Here is an 18,771-nt window from a genome sequence, read left to right as displayed (position 1 = left end):
AGGGCCCTGTGGCCTGGAACCTGACCAGGCCAGCATCCTGCCTCTCTGCAGAGCCCTCAGAGGCCTGGTCTGGGGCCTCCTGCTGCTCGACCATGAGCAGGCTTCTGTGTCTCCTCAGGGATGTGGCTGCCACCCTTCCTCTGCAGCCCCTCTCACGGGCACCGTTTTCTCCTTCCAGGTTCCCTGGACCCGGAGGACCCCCAGGGCCGATGGGCCCCGGGCCCAATATGGGACCCCCGGGGCCGATGGGGGCCCCGATGCATCCTGACATGCATCCCGACATGCACCCGGACATGCACCCTGATATGCATCCGGACATGCACCCCGACATGCCAATGGGCCCTGGCATGAATCCTGGCCCGCCCATGGGACCTGGTGGCCCTCCAATGATGCCCTATGGTCCTGGAGACTCCCCACATTCTGGAATGATGCCCCCCATCCCACCAGCCCAGAACTTCTATGAAAACTTCTACCAGCAGCAAGAGGGCATGGAGATGGAACCAGGACTCATTGGGGACGCAGGTATGCAGGGCTCAGGGTGGGGGCCAGCTGGGGCTGCTGGGGTCTGCACAGTGGAATGTAGTCAGGAAGATCTGGTTTTTCTTCCTCGGTCTGAGTCTTTGAAAACATGAATCCAACTCCATCTCTGTCCCGTGAGTGGTTGAACGTTTTCAGTGACGTGGGATTCACTACCCTGTTGAGTCTAGGAGGAGTGTTATGATTGCCATCACTATAACTTATTTAATTTCTGTAAGTTTTGCTTGGTGTGTGTGGAGTGGGAGCTTGGGAAGTTAGAGGGACGGGTGTGGAATGGTGTTGAACTTCCAGGCTGAGGTGCCCCCAACCAAAGCGGCCTCCTTCTGGGGTGGTTCTTGGCTTGGAGCTGCCTTGCGACTCTGCTTGTTCTGTCCCCACAACTGACCATCTTCCTTCCTCCTTTCCTTCCTTTCTTACAAAACGAGAACATGTGTTGGTAACAAACTAAACGTCCGACAGTTGGGTGCTTGGACGACAGTGCCGCGTCAGTAGGAGGTGGTGTGCAGCCCTCAGAAGGACCAGATGTGTCATTGTTGCCAGGGGCCAGGCGTGCTTCTAGGCGTGGGGTCAGAGCGAGCAAAGCACGTAGTCCTTGCCTTAACTTCATTTGAGTGGAGGGAGACCGACAGGAAATGTGTAAACAAGGGCGTCAGCTCATTTCGGCATTGGTCATTGCTGGCGGTGAAATAGGGCACCGTGTGAGGGTGACGGGTGGAGGCCGGACCGGCTGGGTGCGTCACAGCCAGTGGAGGCCTGTCTGAGAGGTGAAGGCGGGGAGGGAGTCGTGGGCTTGGCTTAGGTGGCAGCTGCAGCAGGTGCGGAGGCCTCAGCCAGTCACCTTGTTTGTGGAAAACAAAGGTGTCCATGTGGCTTGGAAAGGGAGGACGGGGGAGAGAAGTCCCAGCACACAGGACCCTGCGGGCCATGGCGAGGTGGACTCGGCGGAAGAGTGACAGGGATAGTGGAGGAGCGCAAGGGCGATGGATGCGAGTAGGGGCGGAGGGGAATCTTGGGAGCTTGTGGGCTGCCCTTGAGTCGCCCTGGGCAGAGGTGAGGTGGGTGGCAGCCGGGAGAGGACAGGGAACCGCAGGGCTAGGTGTGGAGGTGGAGCCATCGGGCCAGCGTGGCCAGGCGGCAGGGGCGGTGCCGGCGAGCCGCTCTGGGTGTCCAGGCCGAGCCAGGTTGGGGCAGGGCAGCACTTCTGCTTTGGCCACGTTAAGCATGAGGTGCCCGTTTGACAGCCATGCAGAGGTCAGGGAGCTGACCAGGCTGGAGGTCAGTGTGGGAGTCTTTGGCATCTCAATTGTGTTCAGAGGCATGAGAGCAGGTGTTTGGGGCAGGGAGCCAGGTGAGTGACATGTTCTCAAGTGAGAAAAGCAGGCGACCTGAGGGGGCTTCCTCCCCCTTTAAACAACGTGTATGAAATGTGCATGGAAAAGGTCTGGGTGGGGAAGAAAACCCGAAAGTCTGTCAAGCTGATAACAGTTGGTATCTCTGGAGTAATTCACTCTAATGCCCATATCATGAAATCTACCTTCTTAGTACTATTCAGTTGTTTTTAATATATTGAAAAGAGCAGAACCGTCAAGAAATTCACTCTTGAATTCCGTGCAGGGGGGCCTGGGTGGGACCGTTGTTTAAGGAGTGTCCTCACCTCCGAGCCAGGGTGTGGCTCAGAGCAGACTCGCCCATCAGGTTCACATGTTATGAAGTTCAGGGGCTAGAAGAAAGCGACCTTTCACTTTGTGCTTTACACACTTCGTGTGTGACGTGTTTACAGATTTGATTACTTGAACCCTGACGGTTTAGTTGCAGTCACAGATCCACTCTCTTGGCAGTGCAGTCACAGATCCACTCTCTTGGCAGTGCAGTCACAGATCCACTCTCTTGGCAGTGCAGTCACAGATCCACTCTCTTGGCGGTGCAGTCACAGATCCGCTCTCTTGGCGGTGCAGTCACAGATCCGCTCTCGTGGCGGTGCAGTCACAGATCCGCTCTCGTGGCGGTGCAGTCACAGATCCGCTCTCTTGGCGGTGCAGTCACAGATCCGCTCTCGTGGCGGTGCAGTCACAGATCCGCTCTCGTGGCGGTGCAGTCACAGATCCGCTCTCGTGGCGGTGCAGTCACAGATCCGCTCTCGTGGCGGTGCAGTCACAGATCCGCTCTCGTGGCGGTGCAGTCACAGATCCGCTCTCTTGGCAGTGCTGGGGCCACACTTTGGCTGCTCAGCAGGGGAGCCGCATCTCACGCTGCAGATGGGGGATATTGCATCCTCGCAGAGCGTTCTGTGGGACAGTGCTAACTGGACTTTTGTCTCCGACCCACACACGCGCGCGCGCGCACACACGGTCTCCAGGCGTGTCGTTGAAGGTCTGCCCACGGTGCTCCCCTCGTCTTTGGCTCTGACTTGGGTAGGGTAGCGTTTGTGAAGGGAGGTGGCTAGTGCCGGGTGCCTGCCCGCCCTTCGAGAATGAAGGCAAGCCCTTCCGCCGTGTGCTTCCTAGATGCTGTATGGGAGAAACACCCCCCCGCCCCGTCCCTGTAAATGCAGCAGCACGCTCATAAACGTTGGTGGAGTTAGGAGCCCATAAAGGGAGGAGGAGGAGGAATCAGCCGTCAGCCTCTGGGTTGACATGTAGCCATAGCAACATTGTGGTGTATTTTCTTCTCTTCCTTACTAGTCTTTGTTTACCATGGTTGAACTCATATTCTGAGCTCACTGAGAGATTAGGGTGTGTTTTTCTTTATTATTTATTTAAAGAAATCATAAAATTAATGCTCATCAAGAGTAATGAAAACAGATCAGAAATATGTGGAGTAAAAAGTGAAAGAGCCCTCAGCCCCTCTCTCCTGTTCTCATCCCCAGAGGGACTGTTTTCTGTCTGTCTTTTCAAAACCTTTTCTTTGTGTTTTACAAACATCCGTACGACGTTCCGTCCTGTTTTCACCTCATGAGCATTTGCCCATGTCACTAAACCTCACCGTGAACCCCATTCTCAGTGGCTGCATCCTAGGTGGGACCCTCCCCGCCCCCCATCGGCTGCTCCGTCCTCCGCTGCTGGGCTTTCCGTGGGGCCCCTCCTGGGGAGGGTAGGAAGGGATGGGCTACACATTCTCACCCATCGCCATCCGGGGGTGGTTTTCCAGTTGAGGGCACGGGTGGGTTGGAGTCGGTGCCGCGAGGCCCTTCCCGACATGAACCCTCGGTTCTCCCCTGCCACAGAGGACTACGGGCGCTACGAAGAGCTGCCGGGGGAGCCTGGGGAGCGCCTCTTCCCCGAGCACCCTCTGGAGCCTGACAGCTTCCCTGAGGGAGGGCCCCCAGGCCGGCCGAAGCCAGGCGCCGGTGTCCCCGACTTCCTGCCCTCGGCCCAGAGGGCCCTGTACCTGAGGATCCAGCAGAAGCAGCAGGAGGAGGAGGAGAGAGCGAGGAGGCTGGCTGAGAGCAGCAAGCAGGACCGGGAGAATGAGGAAGGCATGTGTCCCCCCCAGGGACAGGGGCCTTCCCCGACGGGCGCAGGCCCCCCGGGCCGCCGTGCAGGGGAGAGGTGGGGAGCACCTAGTTCGGGTTTTGTGTCAGAAAGGGACCTGTGGCTGGGGAGGACCCCTGCCCAGGTCTGTGGAGCTGCTGGGGCTGCTGCATGTCCCTGAGAAAATAAGACGTCGGGGCTGCCCTTCTGTGTCGTGGGGTTCGGGAGAGACCCTGATCGCATCGAGGAGGGAGGTGGGCTGGTCCCTGGAGGAGACAGCAGGCAATAGGATTCACCTCCTGCATCCTTACAGAGGAGGCTGTAGGGAGATCCTCAGTCCCCTTTTCCCCAGACCATGTTCTCAGGAAGCCAACAGATGAGAGCTAGTCATCGACATAAACCAGCAATAATCACAGGCACAGCTGCCAAGTCTCATGGTGCCGTGCAGTGACCTGATGGTATCCACCCCGGGGTGAAAGGGGGCAGGCAAAAGCGGTATCTAGAACCTGAAGCCAAAGGCCATGTGTGGCCCTGACCAGAGCCGAGGAGCAAGTGGGACAGTGAGAACAGGGGACAGCCCCCTCCCCTAGGGGCTCTGGTTGCACCTGCCTAGAAAGTTGGACGTGGGCTAGCTTCTGAGTCTGCCCACCTGGCCCCGCCTCTTGTCAGCTGGTGACTGCCCTGCCCTGGGTCGCGGGAACGTTTTGAGGGGCCTGGGAGGCACGTGTCTGTGAGCCCCAAGCACAGTGAGAGCCAAGGCAGCAGTAGCTGTTCACAGGCACTCAGAGCCAGGCCTGCCATGTTGGGGCCTGAACCTGCCCAGGAGGTGAGGAGGTGGCGGCAGAGCCCTGGGCTCGGAGTCTGAGCTCAACCCTGGCTCCGCCCCCTATCTTATGGCACTGTCTGTGCCTCTGTTTTTCTCATCTGTCAAATGGGCGTGATGATAACGCTATATCCTGGGTGTTTGTGACAAATAAGACAAAGCACTTAGAATGGTGCCGGTACGCGGGGAAAGGTCCATAAACGATAGCCAGAGACCTGCCAAGCTCGGTGCTTGGCCTGCCTGAGCTCACTGGCTCTTCGTGGCGTCCTGTGGTGGGGGTGGGGTGTTTTAAGAGAGGAGAAACAGGTTCTGAGAGGTAAGAGGCAGGGGAGTGGGCTGCCATGGGGTCCACGAGGGCTCGCGGCGGATGTGGTGGCCGCTCACCCTCTCCCTGCTCCTTTCTGCTTTTTCTCAGGTGACACTGGAAACTGGTACTCAAGTGATGAGGATGAGGGTGGGAGCAGCGTCACCTCCATCCTGAAGACCCTGAGGCAGCAGACGTCTAGCCGACCCCAGGCTTCCGTCGGGGAGCTGAGCAGCAGTGGGCTGGGGGACCCCCGCCTCCAGAAGGGACACCCCACAGGAGGGCGGCTGGCTGACCCCCGCCTCAGCCGGGACCCCAGACTCACCCGCCATGCCGAGGCTTCCAGCAGTTCAGGCCCAGGTGACACAGGACCCTCTGACCCTCGACTGGCTCGCTCCCTGTCCACCCCCAAGCCCGAAGGCGGCCTTCATTCCAGCCCCTCAGGCCCCAGTGGCTCCAAGGGGTCTGGGCCACCCCCTGCAGAAGAGGAGGAAGGGGAACGGGCCCTTCGGGAGAAGGCTGTGAACATTCCCCTGGACCCCCTTCCTGGGCACCCACTGCGGGACCCGCGATCGCAGCTGCAGCAGTTCAGCCACATCAAGAAGGACGTGACCCTGAGCAAGCCGAGCTTTGCCCGCACTGTGCTCTGGAACCCTGAGGACCTGATCCCCCTGCCCATCCCCAAGCAGGATGCAGTGCCCCCTGTCCCCGCGGCCCTGCAGTCCATGCCTGCCCTGGATCCCAGGCTGCACCGCACCGCCACCTCGGGCCCCCCCAACCCCCGGCAGCGCCCAGGCACCTCTGCAGATCCCAGCACATCTGGCTCCAACCTGCCTGACTTTGAGCTCCTCTCTCGCATCCTCAAGACTGTCAATGCCACTGGCCCCTCGGCAGCCCCTGGCCCCGGTGACAAGCCCAGTGACCCCCGAGTGCGGAAGACACCCACCGACCCCCGGCTGCAGAAACCAGCAGACTCTGCTGCCTCCTCCCGGGCGGCCAAGCCTGGCCCCACCGAAGCGCCCTCTCCAGCTGCCAGCCCCAGTGGGGAGTCCTCCCCGCCAGCCACCGCCCCCTATGACCCTCGCGTGCTGGCAGCCGGAGGCCTGGGCCAGGGCAGCGGGAGTGGGCAGAGCAGCGTGCTGAGCGGCATCAGCCTCTACGACCCCAGGACTCCCAACGCGGGTGGCAAAGCTGCAGAGCCGGCCGCTGATGCAGGCACCCAGCCCAAGGGCCCTGAGGGCAACGGCAAGAGCTCCGCCACCAAGGCCAAGGAGCCCCCATTTGTCCGCAAGTCCGCCCTGGAACAGCCTGAATCGGGGAAGTCCGGGGCAGATGGGGCCGCAGCCACGGCCACAGACAGGTACAACAGTTACAACCGGCCCCGGCCCAAGGCCGCTGCGGCCCCCGCCACCACCACGGGCGCCCCGCCAGCAGAGGGCGCTCCGCCGCAGCCCGGCGTGCACAACCTCCCGGTGCCCACCCTCTTCGGGACCGTGAAACAGGCACCCAAGACGGGCTCCGGAAGCCCATTTGCTGGCAACAGCCCGGCCCAAGAGGGTGAGCAGGACGCTGGGTCCCTGAAAGATGTTTTTAAAGGCTTTGACCCCACTGCCTCCCCCTTTTGCCAGTAGTGTTAAGCCGGAGTCGAGCGCTCCCTGCACCCAACCCTTCCCAGGGCAATATTTAAGGGCAGCAACCAGAGTTGGGGACTTGGGGGGAGGGGGGAGGGGGTCTGGGTGTTCTTTCTTTTCTTTTTTCCTATTCTTTTTTCTTTTCTTCCCTCCCCCCTTTTTTTTTTAAAGTAGTACTTTCTTTGAAACATATAAATTGTATATAACCATCTTTAACTTCTGGTCAGTGCTGCGGGGCTCCTAGGCTCCCGCCGAGAAAACCTACATGTGCATGTGTACAGTTGCGAGTCCCCTGGGCCTCAGCCCCAGCTGGCACTCCGCCTGGCCTGGCCAGGCCTGATTTTCAGGGACTCCTTAAAGGCTGGGGCCCCAGTTTGGTGGCTGGGAGTCTGGTGGGTTTTCTGGGCAAAGCTTGGCCCCTCCCCCCCGATCCTACCCGCCCCTCCGCCCCCCCCCCCCCCGCCCCCAGGACAAAGGGAACAGCAGGCGTCGAGAAGGCACTGAGCGCTGCTCACCCTGTGGTGCATGAGCAAGAAGAGACGGAGCCAAGATGGTGGGCAGGACCCGCATGGAAGCAGGTCTAGGCATTTCTGCGTCTCCTCTGCAGTGTGCAGGCCATGATGACCCACTTCAGGGGCCAGCGGAAGTGAGAAAGTGTCAAGACAGAAGGAAAAGAGAAAGAGCCTTTGGAAGCTGCCTGGGCGGGGAGAAACAAAGTCCTTTTCCACTGCTGTCTCATCTGGATTCACACACCGGCCTCCTTGCCATCCTCCGTCCAGAGTTCATCCCAGAGCAAACCAGCGCCCTCCAGCCTGCGACAGAAGACTCCGGGTGAGAAATGGACCTGGAGTCGGCAAGGCTGGTGTGGCCAGGAGCTGCCTGCGAGAGGCAGAGCGCGCGCTTTCCGTCAGCTTAGCCCGTCCCGTCCTGTCTTGTCCCCGGCCATGCCTTTCCCCCTTGTGCTGGGCTCTGTCCTGGGCTCAGAAGGCAAAGCTCCCAGTGAGCCGGCCCCGGCCCTCTGGGGACAGCTCAAGGATCCATGGCATGGCCACGCCACCAGGCTCCTGATGGAGGGATCCCTGGGTGGTTCTCGGCAAAGTGTTTTGCTTTCTCCGCTTTCTTCACACCTCCTTGCACCATATTTTTAGGGCCCGTGGTTTTGGTGTGTTTGGTTTTCTTCCAAGCCGACAGGTGCATGGGTTCGAGGCGTGTACAGAGTTGGATTTGTGGCTACTTCCAGGAGGGGGCCTGAGGACACGGTGGGAGACTAGCCAGGGCAGGGTGTGGGCTGCTGGGCCCTCTCCAGGAGAGGGACTGGCACCCCCACTGTGGGCAGGGGCCATGGGACCCAAAGCCTGTATCCTACTCTCCTCATCCGGCTGAGCCGGGAAGGGAGCATAGATGCCTGCCCAGGCTCCCCCCACCTCCCCCAAGACCCTGGCTGAGGCCCCATCCTGTCCACAGAGCCCCAGAGGAGGCCCACCCCGTGGACGTGGCCTGAGGGGAACTGGGCAAGGCCTGTGCGGCCAGGGCTCCTTCCCGCCTGTGTGTCAGTACTTGCCGGCTGTCTCCTGCCTTTTTCCTCCTCATCCCACCATCTCAACCACCTCGCTTAAGGGCCCTGACTCTTACTAATAATGAGGAAACATGGTGTCCCAGCCAAAGGGTTCCCCCTCCCACCTCCTTGGGGTAGGAGGTTAAAGAGGGAGAGGGTTCAATACCAAACGCCCTGCCCCAGAAGAGAAATAGCCATTGAGTTTGGGGCCAGAAGCAAGGGCGGGAGAGGCAGTGCGCCATGATCAGGTTGGTTTGGTTTGTCTTTGTGTCTTTTTGTTTTGTTTTAAACAATCATCAGTGAGATTTTTCTTCAGCCACCAGTGTTGGCCTTGAAGCAGAGGGCTGCAGCCCTTAGTGTTTATAAAATAAGAAAGAATACACAGTGTGGCTGTGGTTGGGTTTTTTTTCCCCTCCTTTGAGAATTTTTTTTATAAAAGCAAAATTAAATACTTTTTTAAAACTGAAATCTGTGGATGAAATAGAAGCTGGAACCCTCCTGTTGGAATATTCAGCCTAAGAACCTCATGGGACTATGAATTCACCCGAAATTTTCATTTGCCATCAGGCCGAGCTTTTAAAGAAAAATTGTTCTCTAACCAGGATTGTAACAAAAGTGTAAATACTATTTCAGAGTTGAAAGTTGATGGTGCAAATATGTATATAACGTACTGTATTTTTACAATGATCGTCGCATGACTCTATTCCACCCCCTTTTTGTACTCCATATCTGTCTTCCAGAAATGTCACCTGCCCTTTCTCCTGTGGTCTCTTAATCCAATAATTGTATTACTGCCATTAAAGGATGCAGTTATTTTAAAAAGCCTGTGGGTCTTGTTTCTCCGTGCTGCCCCCACCATCCCTTGCCCCAGAAATGATGGGGTGGGGGTGAAACCTTGAAACCAGGGTCTCTTCTCGGTGGCCAGTCCCAGGGTGACATTCATGATGACACTGTGGGAATGGTGCCTCCCAACAGCCTCAGCTTCCCTTAGCGGCTGACGACTGCATTCCACAGTGCCTGAGCTCTGGCTCCGGGCCAGTCTCGGCCTTTAAGGACACAGATGGCCCACACAGGCATGGTCCTGCCCCCGCACAGATCACAGAAGAGGCCAGTGATGAACTCAGGACAACTGGGCTGGCTTCTAGGGATGAGAAACGGGAGCCCTCTAACTGCTGTAGACTGTTTGTGTCGCCTCAAAATTTATATGTTGAAACCTAGTTGCCCAATGCAATGGCGTTTGGAGGTGGGGCCTTTGGGAAGTGATGAGGTCAGGAGGATGAAACCCTTACGAATGGGGTTAGTGCCCTTATAAAAGAGACCCCACAGAGTATCTTCGCCCCTTCCACCGTGTGAAGATGTGTCAAGAAGACAGCCATCTGGGAACCAGGAAGAGGCTCTTCACCAGACACTGAATCTGCTGGCACTTGGTCTTGGACTTCCAGTCTCCAGAACTGTGGTATTTTATTATAGCAGCCCCAGCGGACTCAGACATTACCCACTTGTTAACCAGGGGTCTTCTCGGGGGAAGCCTCACTCGGCGAGGGTGAGAAGGGAGCAGGACTTGGCCTGGAGAGTAGCCATGTCTTCTTTGGAATTGCTTTGGTTTCTGTGTTTCAATGGGCTTCTATTAATTTTCCATGGCTGCCATATAAATTATAGAAGCCAAATGGTTTAGAACAGGAACTCGGGGAGGTGGGGGAACAAAAAACAAAAACAGGAACTTGTTACATTACAGTCCTGGAAGTCAGAAGCGTGACAAGTCTCAACTCGGCTAAAATGTAACGGTTGCCAGGGCTGCCTGCTTTTCTGGAAGAACAGGGAGATTCTGTTTACGTGCTTTTTTTCAGCTTCTTGAGGCCACCCACCCACTGCCTTGTGGCCCTCTTCTGTCTGCAAAGCCAGCAACATCACATATCTCTGGCCCTTCTTCCATTGTCACATCTTTGACCACAGCTGGGAAAGGTTCTCTGTTTTTAAAGACCCATGTGATTAGATTGGGTAATCCAGGATCATCTCCCCATCTCAAGATCCTTCATCACATATGCCGAATCACTTTTGCCATGTAAATTACATATTCGTGGGTTCTGGGATAAAAACATAGAAATCTTTGGGGAGCCGTCCTGCCCTTTAATTGGGATCCTGGGTATTTCTCAGAGAAGGGTTCTCACAGCCCTTACACTGATTGCTGGTCTAAGCAGGTAAGCTCTAGGTCTCGGTCAAAAATTCAGGGTTCAGCCTTTGAATTTCTTCTAATTCATCCACATCGAGTAAGGATGATTTCACCGGTAACTCAAAACTCCAATTTGGGGCCTTCCCTGGTGGTTCAGTGGTTAAGAATCCGCCTTCCAATGCAGGGGACGCAGGTTTGATCCCTGGTTAGGGAACAAAGATCCCACATGCTGCGGGGCAACTAAGCCCCGCGCGCCACGAATACTGAGCCGGCACACTCTGGAGCCCACGTGCCACAACTAGAGAGAAGCCCACGTGCCGCAAAGAAAGTTCCTGTGCGCCGCAACTAAGACCCGACGCAGCCAAAAGTAAATATTTTTTTAAAAACCCAAAAAACTCCAACTCAGCTGCCTTAAACAGGCAGGAGTCCATCATCTTAGGTAAGAAGGTAGGGTGGTTTCAGGGTTGGTAAAGTCAGAGTTAACTCCAAATTCACTCAGGTTCAGCCCATCTTTCCACACTGCCGGTCTGGGGCAGCAGTACCCCTCGTGATGGCAAGATGGCTAGAGCATATTCCAGCCTTCACCTCCTCACCCAGCCAAGTGCAGAAGCAGAAAAGAAACTTTCTATGTATCTATGAACAAGGAAACGCTTCCTGGAAGTCCCTCGGTCTTCCTTTCAGGTCTCATTGGCTGGATTAGATGGTGTGCCCCTCCCTACGTTGGTCCACGGCAAGAGGGGAAATAGAGGTCTGACATCTGGTTCTTAGACTAATCAAAGATCCAGCGTCCTGGGGCCCAGCACATGGCTGCTTGGAAGGTGAACATGCAAACACCCGTGGGGCTTGTGCAGGAAGAAGGCGGCGCAGGAGTTGGAAGCTGCAGCGGCGGTACAGGCATCATTCAAGTGTTTGGGGCATGGACCTTCTCTGCACCAGAGCCTGTGCTTGGCACCGGGCTCCAGCAGGAATGACCCACTGTCTGGGGTGAGGTGTGCAAGGAGAAGGAAGGTGGCACCTGGGGCTTGGGAAGTTGGCAGGTCCTGGAGAGCCTTGAAGGCTGTGTTACAGACGTGGGCAGGGAAGAGCTTGTATTCAAGTAACGACTGGAGTCAGAACGTTCCATCTGGCGGGGGTGTAGGACATGGGTTGGCCAGGGCAAGATGGGGTGGGGGTAGGGCGAGTGGGGAGCCTGTTGGGATGACAAAGCAGGAGGATCAAGGGACTGGGCGTCAGATGGATTTGAGACTCAGAGAGTAGCGCACATAGGAGTTGTGTCTGGGTCAGATGTGGCAGGTGACAGAGATGAGGGGTCAGGACAGGATGTCTGAGGCAGCCCAGAGGAGGGCAGTTTCCTTACTGAGGTGGCACATGGGAGGAGGAGGTGGTCTCGGAAGGGGCTGAGTGCAGCTTTGGACCTGGAGCTCTGCGCTGCAGGCTGTGAGAGGCCCCTCCACAGAGCTGGTCGTCAAAGCTGCGGGAACGGATGACGTCACTCGGGAAGCACGAGGCGCTCTGAGCAGCATCGCTGTTGGAGGAAGAAATGGAAACTGAAACGGGACAGGAGTGGCCATCAAGCATCGGCTGGTGAGTGGGGCTGAGAGCCCTCCAATGGATGGGACGTTGGGAACAGCAAAGAATGCCAGGTGTTCCTTGGGTGCCTGCCCTGCCCCACCACCTAGATTCTACAGGTGTGAACATTTACTGTACTTGCTTCATCATACATTTAGCTAACTGTCCGTCCCTCCATCCACCCATACATCATTTTTTTTGTTTTCTTTGTTTTGTTTTGTTTGCTTTGCATGTGGGACCTTAGTTCCCTGACCAGGGATCGAACCCGTGCTCCCTGCAGTGGAAGCGTGGGGTCTTAACCACCAGACCTCCAGGCAAGTCCCATATTTTTGGATGCATTTCAAAATAAGTTCCAGACATCAGAACACCCTAAATCCTGCAGCATGTGTATCATTAACCAGAGTTCAATATTTATTTACGTTCCCTTTTTTTTTTAAGGTGGAATTTCCATATCGTGAAATGCACAAATCTTACATATACACTCGTGGAGTTTTTGTTTTGTTTTTTTTAATTAATTAATTTATTTATTTTTGTCTGTGTTGGGTCTTCGTTTCTGTGCAAGGGCTTTCTCTAGTTGTGGCAAGCAGGGGCCACTCTTCATCGCGGTGCGCGGGCTTCTCACTATCGCGGCCTCTCTTGTTGGGAGCACAGGCTCCAGACGCGCAGGCTCAGTAGTTGTGGCTCACGGGCCTAGTTGCTCCGCGGCATGTGGGATCTTCCCAGACCAGGACTTGAACCCATGTCCCCTGCATTAGCAGGCAGATTCTCCACCACTGCGCCACCAGGGAAGCCCACTCGTGGAGTTTTGAGAAATGCATCCATCTAGGTACCCCAAACCCCTATGAATCTAGAGAACAAAGTTCCCTCATGCCCCTTCCTGGTAATTCCCTGCTCTTACCCTCCCACGGGCAACCACTCTTCTGGTTTCTTTCCTTCTTAGATTACCTCTGCATCCAAGTAATCTTGGATGGTTGGTGCCTATATCGGCAGCTCATTGCTATCATAGCGGTGTAGTGCCCCCTTGGACGGTGGACCACAATCACTCCCTCACCTGCTGAGGGATATTTGGCCGTTTCTACTTTGGGGCTGTTATAAATAAAGCTGCTGTAAACATTTGTGTACAGGTCTCTGTGTGACCATAGCTGTTCATTTCTCTTGGGTAAATACCTAGGACGGAGATTGCTGGGTCATAGAGCAGGTGAACACTGAGTTTTATGAGACTGCCAAACTATCTTCCAAACTGGTCATACCATGTTACAATTCCCAGCACAGTGAATGAGACTTCCACTTGCTCTACATCTTTGCCAGCACTTTATTTTGTAATGTATTTAACATTACTATTTTTAATTGAGGTGAAATTCACATAAAATTAACCATTTTACAATGAACAATTCAGTAGCACTTAGTACATTCACAATGTTGTACAGCCATCACCTTTTTTTTAGCTCCAAAATGTTTTCACCACCCCAAAAGAAAACTCATTATTAAGCATTACATCTGAAAAGATCCTTTTTCCAAAAAAAGGTCATATTCATAGGTTCAGAGGCTTAGGATGTGAACATATATTTGGGGGGGCCACCCTTTAACCCCCTACACTACTCTTTCAGCTGGTTCTAGGGATGCGGGCAGAGAAGGGTCTGATGGTCCTGTAGGACCTTACCAACTCCCTCTGACATCTGTCCTGGGATGCATGTGCCACGCTTGCTGCTACTAGAGTATTTCTCACCTAGCAATAAAACCTTTTGGATGAGATATGATCATTCAATAAGATCCCTAGGAACACTTTACTGGGTATTTGCAAAAGACCCACCTAGGGGAAAATGAGCTAGCTGCTTTTTCTCCCAACAGCGTTGTCCATGGTGTGAGCCTGGTGAGCATTCCTTAACGATACTCGGAAACAAATTTTTTTTTTTAAATAAAGTTATTTATTTTATTTATTTATTTTTGGCTGTGTTGGGCCTTCGTTGCTGTGCGCGGGCTTTCTCTAGTTGCAGCGAGCGGGGGCTACTCTTCATTGCGGTGCGCGGGCTTCTCATTGCAGTGGCTTCTCTTGTCACGGAGCACAGGCTCTAGGTGCGCGGGCTTCAGTAGTTGTGGCGCGTGTGCTCAGTAGTTGTGGCTCATGGGCTCCAGAGCGCAGGCTCAGTAGTTGTGGTGCACGGGCTTAGTTGCTCCACGGCATGTGGGATCTTCCCGGACCAAGGCTCAAACCCATGTCCCCTGCTTTGGCAGGCGGATTCTTAACCACTGTGCCACCAGGGAAGCCCAACAATTTTTTTTTTTTTTAAGATTTGGAGCGTATCAGTTGTATTGGTAAGGACAGGTGAGTTTATGCTGCAGAAACACAGACTCCCAAACCTCAGTGGCTCATCCACAGGTCAGCAGGAGGCTCTGCTCATCGCATTCACCGAGGCACCCAGGTTGGCTGAAGCACTACCCCTGGAACAACTTGGCAGCAGCAAGGGAGGTGGAGAAGAGCCCACACCAGCTCTTAAACGCTTCCTCCCCAAAGCCAAGGACTTTGCTTTGGCTACGTTTCATTAGCTAAAGCGAGTAAGGGGGCCAGCCTAACTTCAAGGGGATGGGGAGGTGCAATTCTACCAAGTGGCCAGGAGGCAGAGAGCTGGAAATATTTGGAGACCAGGACTAATGTTTTCCACATCAGCCCTCCCCATTTCTCCCAGGCATCCCTCGTTGTTTGCAGGTGCCATGCCACGGGCTACACTGCCAGCGGAGGAGGTGTGGTGGCTTGGATCTCTCACCGCAGGGAGCGTCATTATCTTAAGGCCTCGGTTGCTGCACCCAGAGATTCACCACCAGGTTTGTGTGGACGCCACGCCCCTAAGACTGTTCCAGCCAATGAGTGAGCTGGGGGTGGGGTGGGACCCAGGGATGAGGGTTTGTTGGGCCGAGAGAGGGAGAAGACTGGTGTCTCCTCTAAGGACCCTAATCCTATTGGATCAGGGCCCCAACCTATGACCTCATGTAACCTTAATTACCTCCTTAAAGGCCCCATCTCCAAATACAGTCACATTGAGGGTTAGAGCTTCAACATAGGAATTTTGGGAAGACACAGTTCAGTCCTTAGCGCCCGCCCGGTCCATTCCACCATATCCCCAGTAGCCCACCTGAAAAGCAAAAGCTTTCACATTCTTTCTTATTTCTTCTGGTGGTTACTCTGTTTCTCTCGAAATATGTCAACTTTAGGTATTTCCTGCCAACTTCCTGCTCCCTTCCCTCCCCCTTACTTTCAGGCTGCTCTTCTAAATACTATGACACCTCATTCTCTGTGTCTGATTCTCTCAACCAGCAGTGCCCACTAGAATGTTCCACAATGATGAAAATGTTCTCTCTTCGGTGCTGTCTAATATGACAGCCACTGGGCACATGTGGTCACTGAGCACTTGAAGTGTGGCCAGTACAACTGAGGCACTGACTTCTCGTTTTTAAGTTTAAATTTAAAGAGCCACATGTGCCCAGTGCCTGCCACGTTGGACGGCACAGTTCTAAACCCTCGCTGGGGCTCCTTGTTAGAATGATTACAATTACAAATCATGGGACTTCCCTGGTGGTCCAGTGGGTAAGTCTCCTGCTCTCCCAATGCTGGGGGCCTGGGTTCGATCCCTGGTCGAGGAACTAGATCCCACATGCATGCTGCAACTAAGTCTGCCCGCCGCGACTAAGAGTCCGCATGCCACAACTATAAAAAGCTCACGTGCCACGATGAAGATCCCGTGTCCTGCAACTAAGAATCAGCAGAGCTAAAATAAATAAATAAATAAATAAATAAATAAATAAATAAATATTTTTTTAAAATTACAAATCATGCCATTTACTTTCCTCTCAAGACCTCCCACTTTCTGGCAACTGTATTCATTGTCAAGCTTGATAACTGTATTTGTTCACTGTTGTAACTGTAACAAATTATGACAAACTCAGTGGCTTAAAAACAATGCAAATTTATTCTCTTATAGTTCTGAAGACCAGAAGTCTAAAATCAAGGTGTTGGGGGAATTCCCTGGTGGTCCAGTGATTAGGACTCCGCACTTTCACTTCCAGGGCCCAGGTTCAATTGCTGGCCGGGGAACTAAGATCCCACAAGCCACGCAGCGTGACCACAAAAATAAAATAAAATAAAAGTGTTGGCAGGGCTGTGTTCTTTCTGGAGCGCTCAGGGGAGAATTGACCTCTTGCTTCTGTTGTCACGTCTTCTTCTATTAACTGATCCTCCTGCCTCCCTCTTATAAGAACACTTCCGTCCGTGTCCTAATTCCTGGAACCTGTGAATGCTACATTCCATGGCAAAGAAACTTTGCTGATGTGACTGAGTTAAGGATCTTGAGATGGGGAGATGATCCTACATTGTCTGGGCAGGCCCAATGTAATCACAAGGGTCCTTATAAGAGAGAAGCAGGAGATCAGAGTAGTAGATGTAGCAATGGAAGCAGAGGTTGGAGTGATTCCAGGAAGGGGCCATGAGCCAAGGAGTGAAAGTAGCTTCTTGAAGCTGGAAAAGGCAAGGAAACAGATTCTCCCCTGAAGCCTTTAGAAGGAGAGCAGCCCTGCTGACACCTTGATTTTATTTTATTTATTTTTTAAATTTTTATTTATTTTATTTATTTATTTTTGGCTGCATTGGGTCTTCGTTGCTGCACGCAGGCTTTCTCTAGTTGCGGCGAGTGGGGGCTACTCTTCGTTGCGGTGCGCAGGCTTCTCATTGCAGTGGCTTCTCTTGTTGCGGAGTACGGGCTCTAGGCGCACAGGGTTTAGTAGTTGCAGCACGCGGGCTCAGTAGTTGTGGCTCGCAGGTTCTAGAGCACAGGCTCAGTAGCTGTGGCACGTGGGCTTAGTTGCTCTGTGGCATGTGGGATCTTCCTGGACCAGGGCTTGAACCCGTGTCCCCTGCATTAGCAGGCGGATTCTTAACCACTGCACCACCAGGGAAGTCCCAACACCTTGACTTTAGATGTCTGATCTCTAGAATCGTTAACAAAGAAATTAATTTGCATTGCTTTCAGCCACTAACTTCGTGGTAATTTATAACCTCAGCCATGGGAAACAAATACACAGACTAAACTAACCTGTGGTATTAAAGTCATTCAGGGGTTTACCCTTGGCAGTGCCTACAGTGACTAAGAAGGGGCTCGAGGGGTCCGCTGGGGGCACTGATCATGTTTATTTCTCAATCAGGGAGCTGGTGATGTGGGGTGTGATTTTAAAAAAATTCATCGAGTTATGTGCCGTGATCTTTGTACTTTTCTGGATGTGTGTGATGCTTTAATAAAAAGTTAAATAAGAAATTCCAGGGCTTCCCTGGTGCTTCCACTGCAGGGAACACTAGGTTTACTCCCTGGTCAGGGAACTAAGATCCCGCAAGCTGTGCAACCAAAAAACAAACAAACAAAACAAAACAAAAGAAAAACGTAGCTCCTAAGAAGATTAGATTATATACACAGAAAACTGCGTAATTCTGTTCTACCATTCCATGCTAAATCCTCACTTTACAGGGAACGGAATAAAACAGACAGGGAACTAACTAACCTGGGGTCACCTGAGTCGGTATAGAACAGACAGCCAGAACCATTTTAAGGCCTCATATGCTATCACATGTACTAAAACAATAACCGCTAACACATACACACACAGTACGTGAGATGGTGCTGGCCCTGGGCTGGGTGTTTGCATGTATTGAATAATTTTCAGAACTCCATGAAGTAGGTCTCATTATGTTCCCATTTCACAAATGAAGAAATTGAGGCCCAGAGAGACTAAGCAACTTGTCCTAGATCAACAGCTACTGAGTGGCAAAGTCAGTCTCCAAATACAGACAGTCTGGCTCCAGAGTCATCTTACTCTTGGGGAGAGAGAGCAGCTCCAAGGAAGAGATGCCATACCCCAGGGCTTGCGGTTGTCAGAGGAATCCAGAGCGATGCCTTTCCTTCCCTCTTGATCAGTATCTGATCAGGAAAACTGAAACCACTCCAGGCATTTAAACCAGAGGGAATGTAATACAGGGAACTGGACACCAAGAGGCTGGAAGGGCTGGAGGAGTAAAAGAGGCATAATCGGGTTACCACCGATTAGTAGCTGCAGGAAGCTGCTAGGATCCCCAGGGTCAGTGTAACAAGAAAATGATGGTGTCGCCCAGAGACTGCTATGTTGCTGAAGTAGGAACCAGGCTGCCTGAGCAGGGCTCCTGGAGCTTGAGCTTGGCAACCATCCCTCAGGGCGTCACCAGAAGCCAGGGGGAGAAAAAGCTTCTTGCTTTTTATGCCTTCCAACTGCCAGAAACTAACAGGAAACCAGCTGGCAAAGGAGATGGAGAAATGTAGTTTGCAGGCTTCTGGCCCCTGTTGTAGAGAGGAAGGTATAGGAGGGCAGCGAGTGTGGATCTAACATACTGACTCTCTTTTTCGTGCCCCAGGCATCTGCTGTCTTTGAGGGGCATGTGAAACCTTCTGCTGTGTGAGCTGTTACTCTTGTAGGGGACCCAGCCGTCACCCTGTGGTGTCCTCAGAGTCACAGCACAACTATAGAGGAGGGTCTGCAGTGAGGAGGAGATGGGACAAGCTGGTGGAGGAAGAGGGGAGGGGGGAGATGACCCCTTTCCACTAAGCCCTGCTTCACCCTGGGCACCTCCCTTTCTCCCCAGTGTGTCCCAGAAATTGGAAGAGCAAGCTCTGCATCTTCTCTGACAGGGCTCTACTTCACC

The 18,771-nt window shown here is 53.6% G+C and overlaps 1 protein-coding gene across 8 annotated transcripts in view; it reads left to right on the top strand.

Annotated features, from left to right (window-relative positions):
• The window catches only part of ZC3H4 (zinc finger CCCH-type containing 4), a 43,064-nt gene extending 34,313 nt beyond the window's left edge, over positions 1-8,751 (top strand). For 5 of the 8 annotated variants that reach the window (XM_057534447.1, XM_057534446.1, XM_057534451.1 and 2 more), the window contains 3 exons: positions 179-522; positions 3,761-4,012; positions 5,246-7,217. In XM_057534447.1, the coding sequence (XP_057390430.1) occupies positions 179-522; positions 3,761-4,012; positions 5,246-6,765 (2,116 nt within the window). In that variant the 3' untranslated portion in view covers positions 6,766-7,217. The other 3 variants (XM_057534449.1, XM_057534448.1, XM_057534452.1) reach the window with 3 other exon arrangements.
• The last annotated feature ends 10,020 nt before the right edge of the window (positions 8,752-18,771 follow it).

This window comes from Balaenoptera acutorostrata, chromosome 19 (assembly GCF_949987535.1).
Source record: "Balaenoptera acutorostrata chromosome 19, mBalAcu1.1, whole genome shotgun sequence".
In the NCBI taxonomy this organism is placed as follows: domain Eukaryota; kingdom Metazoa; phylum Chordata; class Mammalia; order Artiodactyla; family Balaenopteridae; genus Balaenoptera; species Balaenoptera acutorostrata.
This window is presented reverse-complemented; position numbering and strand designations above follow the sequence as displayed.